This window comes from Elaeis guineensis, chromosome 5 (assembly GCF_000442705.2).
Source record: "Elaeis guineensis isolate ETL-2024a chromosome 5, EG11, whole genome shotgun sequence".
Classification (NCBI taxonomy): Eukaryota; Viridiplantae; Streptophyta; class Magnoliopsida; order Arecales; family Arecaceae; genus Elaeis; species Elaeis guineensis.
This window is the reverse complement of record NC_025997.2, coordinates 109,626,345-109,637,445: the sequence shown is the minus strand read 5'-3', so window position 1 is coordinate 109,637,445 and position 11,101 is coordinate 109,626,345. Positions and strand designations below refer to the sequence as shown.

Sequence of the window (11,101 nt, the reverse complement as noted above, 5' to 3'; positions counted from 1 at the left end):
ATATAAATTTTTATATCTGAATAATATTCATATTTGTTAGATAAAATAAATATGGATATGGATATATTGATATTCAAATAGTACTTGTTTCAGCCTTATATCTGACTAAATAATTAAAACCAAAGGGAGACCAAAGGTATTTCTAAGGCGAGAAATGACACTACTGTAACATTTCTTTAAAGCACGGCCCTCGAGCGAATCCTCTCTCCATATCCTACAGCAGATACCACTTGGTTCAAGTCCTTAAAGTACAGCACCGTTGGTTCTCGCAAAAACCTTATTCCAAATGTTATAAGATAGAAGCCGTGGCTCTTTTTAGGCTTTTCTAGTTGTAAACATCTTTGTTCTACCTCATGGTTTCCTCACAGGTTATAATATTAGTTATTTGATGGTTCGCCCTTTCTGATAAGATAGATGGTTGCACGATATCAGGAAGGTTGTGAGGAGCGTTCTGGTAAAAGGGCAGATGAAACTAGAGGATTACCGTTTACCAGATTGGTGTATTTTGAATGTCAAGCGAGCCAGTGAACATCTAAGAATAAAAGATAAAACTTGAATGAACTTTGCAGGTTTAATGCTATTGGACCCAAAGCAAGTTGGTCCCAAAATTTTTAGTAGGTCACTTAAAAATATATGACCGCTGAGGAACATAGGAAAAAAAATCCCAGCAGGTGAAACGGAATTACCACACGGTTCATAGGAAACGTTTGGAGCACAAGTCTATCAAAAGAAAATCAACTGCCAGGGCATAGTTTGCCCTGTAAAGAGACCTGAACTCAAAGGAGAAAGGAGGTGACTAATTACGGACGATGGAATACTCCATCAGAAACTGGGTTGCATCTTTTGCATGAAAGAATGATTCACCTTTTTTTGCGATATGCACCAAGATCGCACAATAGCCACTATGAGATCTGTGCAGACAGATGAAAGTGAGATTGGAGAGCTGTACGAGGCATGATCCAACAGTTGATTTCGTGAAAAAAGATCTAATCATTCTTTCATGTGAAGGGTAGTCCCAACCCTCAGAAACTAGCATTGCTGAACTAACAAGCATATAGATGTGTCCCAGCAATATCGAGGTTCAAAAGGAAGCTTAACCCACAGTGTAATCATAATATGTAATGCAAAATCAGCCTACCAGCAATCAAGGACAACAGTGTACCGGATTCACGTGTGCAGTTCATCAATATGACCCAGAATCAGGCATATTTCATTGAAATGCAAAAAGAGAGACCTTTTACTATAAAACTATTACACATTCATCTTAGATAACTGCAACCAAAGGTGAGTTAAAAGTCGTAAAGCAATTAATTGCATCTTATAGACTGCTTCTGTATGAATGAAAAATAAATTGAAGCAAAAGCCTACAAACAGCCATGATTTAGGAGAGTGGCAGCTAGCATATGGTGTATGGCTTGGCACAGATAATCTGTGATCTCTTCAACACCACTTACCATCGGTGAGCTTTGGAAAAATTTGCTCAGTCAACTTCGACTTTCATGGTAGCACCAGAACAACATGGTGATAGGCATTCCGTATGCCAGGTAGGACGAATTCAGCAAGAATGCTAATATGGCCAGTAGAGTGCAGTTTAAAACTATCATTGCCCGATAGTGACAAAATTACATTCGTTTCCTTGGTGAAAGCAGTCACAACACTGTTTCCAAGAAAAAGTTGAGGAAGCTCACTCTTCTCAAGAAATTAGTGCTGAAACTCCACCAATACAAAATTTGCTTGTCAACCTCAGGAGATGGTGAGTCCCTTCATCCATCTGAACATTATCCTTCTTCATGCGCTCAGCAACTATCAGTGGCATCTTACCAGCTTTTGCATAAGTCTGAAGCAATGAATTATATATTTCAGTTGTCACATACCCAACATCCCGAAGCATAACCAAGAACTGCTCTGCCCCCTCAACATCACCCATCTCCTCAAGCTTGGTAAACACGGCTCTTACAATTCCAACATTAGGCTCCCATTTCTCCAAGCTTGAGAAGGCTTTCTTCAGGCAATCTAAAACCTTGTCTACTCTCTTCTTACTCAAATAACCCCAAGCAAGTAGTTCCCATGTAGTGTAGCTAGGCTTGACTCCTCTTTGTAGCATATGCTCATAAAAATTCTCAGCCTTGTCCGTCATATCATTCTTGATGTAATATCCAAGGAGTATGTTTGGAACCCTTGAATCCCGCGTGCCTGACACTATCTCCCATTCACTGTAGATGCTCTCTGCTTCTTCAATGTCACCCAACTTTGTAAGAGATGAAAGGATGCACTTGTACTCGACATCACTCATTTTTCTGAATGTTGATTTCATTTTATTCCATGTTCTATATACATTTTCATTATCCAATAGACTAGCATGCAGACTAATAAGGGAGCAATATGCAGCCCGTTCTTTTCTGGAAGCCCTTTTCTCCATTTCGGCCAATGCTTTCTTAGCTTTCTCACTACAGGCAGCTTTAATGTAGATGCTGGCTAACATGCTGTATGTTATCCAATCAGTGGTTATCTTCTCCTTTTTCATCTCAAGGAGGACCTCTTCTGCACCCATCACATCATCTTTCTTGGCACAAGCAGTTAACCATAGATTGTAGGTGACCACATCTGGTTTTGTGTTTCTTTTCGACTCCTTTATCAATTTTGGTACCTTATCCAGTTCACCCTTGGATATGTAGAGAGTCAACATATGATTATAAGGAAGAGGACATCTAAGGAGACCATGAGTTGACATTTCTTCCATCAGAGACTCTGCCTTGTTAGACAACTCATTCTGCACGTAAGTGTGGAGAAGAGCTGTGCAGGTAGATTGCACCTTCATCCTCTCAGGAAGATCTTCAAAGAACTTCTCTGCACTGGCCAAGCCACGAACCTTCGCAATCAAGTCCAAATGAACAGCATAATCTCCCGGTAGCAGTTTGATGTTTGGTTGAGTTGTCATCCATTCACATATCTGCAGGAATCAACAGATATTTTGAAAAACACAATGCATAAGGCAATAACCTAACCAAGATTTATGACTAAAAAGTTGCTCCATCAATAATGGATCCATGGTATGAAAACAAGACACATATATAAGCACAATGTTTTGCACAGTATATACAATATGTTCAAATTTTATGTCGATACATGAATATTTGATATTACCAAGAAAAATATATAAAACAAGTAGAGTCAATGTACACAAAATCCAGAAAACATTTTAAGACAATTTTAATAAGACAATCTTTAATTTTTGTAGCTCATCAAACCATAAATGAGAATTATATAGCTGGTTGAGAATCTAAACCCACAGCTATGAGTTCGATCTGGCCAATTCATTCTCATCAGAAATGGCTTCTCACTTAGGCTTTGCATATGATCAGGGCAGGATGTACAAAGAGATATGTAGCAGCAATAGAAAAATGGTAACAGGCTACACATATTTCTTTTCCAATATGTTAGAATCTCAAGCAAGTTTCACTATCTATGGACCCCATACCAGTACCATTCTGTTACTGTGTTAGTACACCCGATATGGGCCCGGTTTGGTATACCAGTTCAATACTGGTATGCTATGGTACGACTGATATGCATTGATACTGACTAGTATGGTAAACCATGATCCCAAGTAACAAGTCAATATGATTAAAATTTCATATTGGTGGCCTAAAACGTGGGTAGGTCAATAAGAAATTGCTGGCCAAGTGCTGGCATCTAGATGATCCAGCTAAATCAAGTAGCCTGGGCATGGTGGAATAAAGCAAGTTCAGACAGAATCAGGTAAAGTGCCAAAACAAGTGAAAGCAGATCAGTCTAAAATAAGACTTTTCAGTCATGCCCTAAAGGATGGAAAGAAAAGAAAAGAGAGGAAGAGGATCAGAAAGAATGATGACAGAGAGTTGGCAGTGGTGGAAACATTCTGTTGATTTTCATATTAGACTTTGAGATTTTTCAAACAAAAAGGAAAAATAAAACAAGACTATATTTGTCCCTATTATGGTTTAAATTGTATAAGAATTACGAGGCATTTAGATCAAACATTGTTCTGATTTTCTTGACTTTTATTATTACTTTGTTAAGGGTACATCAGAGTCTAAGTTGAGAAAGATAAGTATCCCGGTGTCCTAGTTTAGATATAGATTGTATCATTGAGGCCACTAGGATTACATTTGAAAGTTTTAGGTGTCACTATATTTAAGATTTCAACTACTAAACTTTTCAGCATGAGTTTCCTTTCTTCTACTGTTTTGTTCCTGTGCAACAAGAAACCTAACATGTGGGGTGCCATCTATTTGCCCTTCTTTGCTTTTCTGTTCTCGCAGTTATCTTAAATTCCTTTCTTACAGCACCAATCAACCATTCGAAAATCTCTCGTCCTTTTACCTTTACTATAGCCTCATTTTTAGCCATGACATATTCCATTTCTTTCTTTTCTTCTGTTGATATTTTCCAAACTGGAATTAGCTAACCCACCATAAAACCCACTCAATTTCCGAGCCAACTTTAAATTCACATACCCTTGGTTAGGTCCAACATCTATTAGTTTCTTCTCCAGACTTGAACCCTCATGATTCAATTTAGACTGAACTAGAATCTTAACAGTGTATTTTTGGCAAACCACAGCTCTTAGAATCTCATCATTCTAACTATCCTACTTCCATACATTTCTGATAGCAATTTGAGTGGAAAACTTTCATCCATTTGATTGTCCTATATCAGGTGCAGTTTGCAACCATGTTCCATAATAGCGGCTGATTCAGTACATGACATTGTTCTGTACTCAAGGTTGCATATTGTTAACAGAGAACCTCAGTGATGCATGATTGACAAGCTTTTGCAAATTGGACAGCAGTATAACATGTCTAGCACAAGACAAGCTTTCTGAAGGTTGTACCCTTGTAAAAGATCCAATGTTCTGCAAATCCTTGTAGGAACGTTCAGAAAACAAGGACATAATGTGGATTCCCATTTTCGTTGGGCTATTTTTGGAAGGGACATGATTTATATGCCAAATGACATGTTCATTAGTTCACTATTTACCAAAGACTCTGGGCTAATTTTTGTCAAGTCACTCCTGATGGCCCTTAGCCCTTATTACTCTCTAAATAGAGTAAAAATTGTTTTGTTTGGACTTTCTTTTTCATTATTCCAATAGTGCATATGCATTACAGGACCTTGTAAAGTTTTGTTCCTTATATGTTCCACAAGAACGTGTGAGGCTAGTTGATTAAATCTAAATCATCTTATAAAATTCAGTGAGTTTACACTTTAGCTACTTGTCACACCTATGACTTGAATATAGAGACAAGACACCTTAGAAAGAATATAGAAAGAGAGGACAAAGGCTTTCAGGTTGTAGGAGAGGCAAACTGTTTGTGCTGAGACATCCTTTTCAAGAGCATAAAGTCCCATGCTCTGGTGCAGCAAGGAGGTTCCAGCACTCGGTAATCTAATATATTAGAATTTCTTGTCATTATTGGAAGAACCATCTGATGTACATAAAACAACCGCTAGTGATCACTGATCTTGATTATCACTAACTCAACAAGACCTAAGAGGCTTTTTGCCATACTTATCCTTTTGTTGTGCCTTTTGTGTATCATATGAATGAGTGTTTCCTTTTCTATGCAACCACTTCTCTTGTAATGCAAGAACTGTAAACCCATATGCATTTCATGTTGATCTATTTGTATTTTTGTTTTATGTGATACATCTCATGTGGCTGATATGTTTATCATTTCTAGCATGCTTATGTAACTAATTGTAATAGACCATACTTTTTTTCCAGAGTAAAATTTGTTGTTTATACATGAAAACAGTTCTTTGCATCATTCCACAACCAAGGAATTTGATAGAACTTTCTAGCATATTTTGCTTATTTGTAAATAGTGTCAACTATCTTTTTCTGATGTTGCATGGAAACATCAGCATGATCAGATGCAATATACTGAAACATCCTGGAATTCAGATATGGCCACAGAAAGGATATTTAAGGATTACCTGCAACTATGACCGCCCAACATCACTTACAAGAGGTATTACCATTATTGCGCGGGTCTGTGAAAGTAGTCAGCATCATCCTCGGTCTTAATTTTTATTGTACCACATACAATTCAAGATTTTATAATATACTCCAAGAAGACTACAGCTGCCCAACTTCTAATAAATTATACAGTGGCTGCAAAACCAATCTTGAGCCATAGCTTGTATAGGATATTACTTGTTCTAACCAAATCCACCAATTGTTACATTGTTGCTGCACATTTTTTTAAAGGGACATGCAATTGTGAGATAGAAACAAGATAGAAGTTCTTCTGCACCAAATAGTTAGTTTCAGAAGCTGGCTTTATTTTATGATGAAAACAATTTAACTACGTCCCATGGAGCTGATTTACAAAAGGCACAAACCATCATTTTGGATGTGCTCAAAACTCTAATTGCCTTAAAATTGCAACACTACACTTAACTACAGCAAGCAAATCAACCTCTACCCTCTTGTCTATATGTTCAAGCCAAGGACTCAATTCTGTTTATACTTCTAAACACCAGATGACTTTTAATTAGGAGCAATTGTATGCAGCAGACTTCCCAGCATATTCTTGAAAGTTCAATGAAATGTGAGATAAATAACTTGAGTGGGGCAATTATTCTTGTTTTTCCTTCAAATTCGAAGTTAATGACTAAACTTCAATATTTTGATCTTATATTTTACATAATGGAAGCTAAACAATATCTTAGATGTATAGTTCTTTCAGAATTTAAAAGATGATCATTTGCCCGAACGTTAAGCCAATTTCAATAAAATGGAATGACACCCCATCCACCAATATCAACCTACAAATATCAAATTCAAATATCAAACCGAGCCCAGACATGGTTTAAAATTTGTCTGTAAGGCATATTTCACTCAAATGAATCTTCTTACCCATTATTATTAAACCCAAGCAGCTAGCAGTATCAACAACATCAAGATGAATGCAATTACCTATTAACTCATGATCGATATGATTTCTATGTTTTGTTCGCAAAATTTCTAACAAGTTGCCTCGATATGAAACCACTCACAGTATCTTATTCTTTCACAAAACTAAATTTGAAGCCATGAAAAGCAACAGATGAGAGAGAAAAGAGGGGAGGTTCGCACTTCGAGGGCATGCTTAAAGCGCTTGTACTTGCGGAGCTCGCGGACGACGCGGTTGAGCTGGTACTTCTGGACGCTTTTCCCCTCCTCCGCCCACTTACGGAGCACGACCACCGCGCTCCGCTTTGGGTATATCAGGCTCAGTAGCCTCCGCCCCAGCGTGTCCCTCCCTCCTCCGCCATGGACCGTCGTTGACTTGGTGACCGACAGGGTGAGGCAGTCGTCGGTCGGCAACGGCGACGAGACTCCGATCGTCGAGAACACACGCCTAGATGCGGGGAACAAGTGGCGCAACCAGCGCACTGGCAGCATAGGGGAAGGCCAACGCCGGTGACGATAGGGAGGAAGGCGACGGCGGAGACCGGTGGGAGGTGGCGGCGAGGAGAGCAAGGAAGGGGTCGGCGTCTCTCTTTTTCGCAGATCTGCGGAAGGAAAGCACCTGAGGGAGATTGGAGGGGGAAGGCCGACGCCGGTGATGGTGGGGAGGAAGACGACGGCGGAGGTGGGAGGTGGCGGCGAGGAGAGCGGGGAGGAGGTGGGCGTCCGCGAGGGCTCGGAAGGGTTCAAAGAGAGAGAGAGAAAAAAAAAAAAAACCGCTGCCGCCGCTTGGGGAACCAAAAATAAATAAATAAATAAAAATAAAAAAATCATGCTAGATTTTTTTTTTTTTTTTTTTTGAAGCCATCAGTCTTTCGAGCGAAGCTTCAAACGTCTGGACGGGAATCATTTATGCACAGCAGAAGCCAAGGAAGATCCTTATGGAGGATAACTGTACGGTCATAAATCGGATCCAAGATAACACGAAGTAGTTGCTCCGTGATATCTAAGAGTCTCTCTGTCAGTTTTTTATAATGATTGTCGGTTATATTTATCAAAAAATGAACAACACTATAGATTAAATGATTTTTTTTATTACTGATTATATTAAAAATTGATTTTGATGCAAAAGGGATGATATTTTCGGATATTGTGTAATATTTTATATACTGATTTTTTGAGTTGTTCTTATATTAGAATAATATAATCATCCACTTGTAATAAAAAATAAAAAAAAATCATCATGGAGAGTCTGAGTTTGACATGTGGCATGCTAGAGTTTTAGGTTCTCTTTAAATGTATTGTATAAATATAAATACATCAACAGTTAAATGGGTGACATATGATACCTCCAATAAAGAATGTACTTATTGTATTGAAAGGTCATTGATTTTTTTAATATAATTATATAAATTATATATTTTTTTAAAAGAAATCTAAATTATTTTAATAAACTTAAAAAAAAATCAATGAAATAAAATTTCACCTATGATAATAGTTAGGATCAATAAATTTTGTGTCCCATCATAAGTGGGACTGATAAATTTTGTATCCTCTCAATGTCTTAAACAAGGATGTTATAGGATCGTGCCACATTAGTTGATGTCCTCGGCACTCATTTTTGAAAATTCTGAATTGACAAGAACACCAACATGAATCTTATAGACGAGTACCATCAGATCTGCCTTGGAGAATTGAGACAAAGTGATCTCTTCAGCTTCCATCCGACCCTCAGCTCGAGATACCACTGACTTCCAGGTTGATATCCCACTATAAATAGGAATGATGTTTGTAACCAACACCGATCTCTAGATTGGAATCCCACCAACAAAGTCCCTTTATCTATGTTGACATAGATCCGATTGGGACGATACTTCGGCCCTGAGCCAACCTCAGTTCATTGACTCGTCAAGCCATGTGGACAATTAGTTGAAATCTCCTTAAAAACTCTCAGAATACGGCCACATGGGCATAACAAACACCCATGACTAACAATCTATATGTCCAAGTCTGACAACCTACGAACCAAGGTGTAACAAACTCTGGCACCTCCCTGTAAGAAGGTATTAAGGGGACCCTAGAAAAAGGACTCCAGTAAGCCAATCCATGCCTCTCTTAGTTCGCATACTCTTTCTCTCTGTGTGCTCAAGCTCCGACTGACTTAAGCATTGGAGGGTCCTTAGCCGAGGCCCCATCTCCAGTATGAGCGGACTTCTTTTGCAGGTTTGTTCCAATTTCTTGGTATCCAAATCTCCCTCTGCCCATGACCATATTAGCATCCCGAAGTCTTGATGTAATAGATTGGTGCTAAAAGAAGGATCCCCAACAACCCAACTAAAGAGAGAGTATGCCATGTTGCTTCACTGCTTCCACCAACCATCGACTCATCGAAGCCAAGGCAAAGCCATCCAATCATCCACCTCACATAGAGTGGGGGAACTGAGAGTAGCCGCCTGTGGTGGCAAAGTCTCAGCGATTCGATGACCCTAGTCCGTCAGGTCCAAGCATTGACGAACTCTGTCCAGCACCTGCAACACACCATGAAACTGTGGCAACTACCTCGGCCTACTCCCTAGGTGGTGCCATCTCGATACTATCGCTAGGATCAATCCCTAGTCCTGGAGCAACCTCCTTGAGGGACATTCCGCTCGATCTCCCTCGATCAGTGGCCACCCTCCTACTATGGGTCTGTCGATGGTTGGCCATGCGAATGACCTCTTAGTGGGGACTAGATACTAGACGATGCTCCCCATCAGAGCGGTCCCATTGGGAAAGAGATCTCGAGCAAAAGATCCACGAGATCGAACAATGACTTGCTAAAGTCCAGATGGGTGGTAGAGGGAACAACTACGTCTTTGGCTTCAGTTCTTGACCATCCTTTATTTGCTCCATCCTCCAAAAACCAATCCTAAGTTGGTTTAGGATGTCGGCAGTGGAACCATACGATAGCTCCATTGACCCCCCTGACCATCTACAGGGCTATAAGGCCCTCATGATGCTCTAGGGCACTTCGGATGCCTTTCACTGCCTTGCCTTCCCTGCAACTCTAAAGAAGGCTTCATGGATTTGATACTTGTCAAAGTTCGTCTCTTCTTTTGAGCAACTTGGATGCTACTTCGTTGCTCATTTTGGCAACAGCTAAGTCCCATTGAGGACTTCAAACAGCCTCTTCTCCCTCCACTAGGAAGAGGGAGAGTCTTTAGGCAATTACGTGGCACTTTTCAATGCAGCCATGTTAAAGATGCGCAACCTGGATGAGCCATCCCTATGTCGGCTCTAAAGTGAGGCCTCCATAATGAGTGCCTCATCTACTCCCTCGATAAGATATATCTAAGGGACTACACCGACCTCCTAGCCAGGGTCTCCAAGTACATGCAAGCTGAAGAGGGTCGGATCATGCATTGGCGGGAGGAAGGTCGGATCTCCAATAAAAAGAAGTGTATGTAGGAGGATGCACCCTAATCCAAACTGAAGCAAAATCCTCTTGACTACTAAAAGTGCCAGAGTGAAGAGTCCACCCTAGCACTACGATAGCTATGCCCCACAGACCACCCCTCGAATCCAGATCCTCATGGAGATCGAGGGTGAAGCTTACCTCTGTCGATCTTTACTGATAAAGACCCTATCAACTCAATAAAATAAGTGGAAGTACTGCTGCTTTCATCATGACAGCGGTCAAGATACTAAGGAGTACCTCCAATTGAAGGAGGAGATAGAGAATCTCATCTGAAGAGACTATCTCGACAAATATGTTCGGGAGTAGCAGAATTGAGCATCCGAAAAGTTGCTCCAACACCAGCCTGATGAGGATAACAACAACAATCATCCTATGGCTGGTATCATCAATATGATATCGAGCCTGGGAACCGATAGGGGGGTAGAGGATTGAGTTGGAAGTCCAAAGAGGCAGAGGAAAAGTGACTTGATTTCTTTTTCTGATGATGATGTTCAAGGATTCAAACTCTTTATGATGATGCTGTCATCATCCCAATGATGATGGCAAATTATGATGTAAAAAGAGTTCTTTTTGATAATGAAAGCTTTGCAGATATTTTATCTTATGATGCTTTCCAAGGCATGAGATTGCTCACTGATCAACTAAGGCAATTGAACACTCCCTTAGTCAGATTTTCTGAAGACTCCATGGTAGTAGAGAGAGAAATT

General features: G+C 39.9%; 1 protein-coding gene across 1 annotated transcript; it reads right to left on the bottom strand.

Annotated features, from left to right (window-relative positions):
• Window positions 1–1,189: 1,189 nt before the first annotated feature.
• Window positions 1,190–7,786, bottom strand: LOC105045382 (pentatricopeptide repeat-containing protein At4g02820, mitochondrial). Its single transcript, XM_010923641.3, has 2 exons — window positions 7,124–7,786; window positions 1,190–2,950 (listed from the first exon to the last, which is right to left on the bottom strand). The coding sequence occupies exons 1-2, from the start codon at window positions 7,769–7,771 to the stop codon at window positions 1,694–1,696; spliced, it is 1,905 nt and encodes a 634-aa protein (XP_010921943.2). The 5' UTR covers window positions 7,772–7,786; the 3' UTR covers window positions 1,190–1,693.
• Window positions 7,787–11,101: the final 3,315 nt, after the last annotated feature.

What these genes read in the sequence shown, in the direction of transcription:
- LOC105045382 (XM_010923641.3), bottom strand. Translation starts at nt 7,771, where the DNA reads ATGATTTTTTTATTTTTATTTATTTATTTATTTTTGGTTCCCCAAGCG. An exon ending in GCTTTAAGCATGCCCTCGAA is followed by an intron (nt 2,951 to 7,123) that starts GTGCGAACCTCC and finishes TGATTCCTGCAG; the next exon opens with ATATGTGAATGGATGACAAC.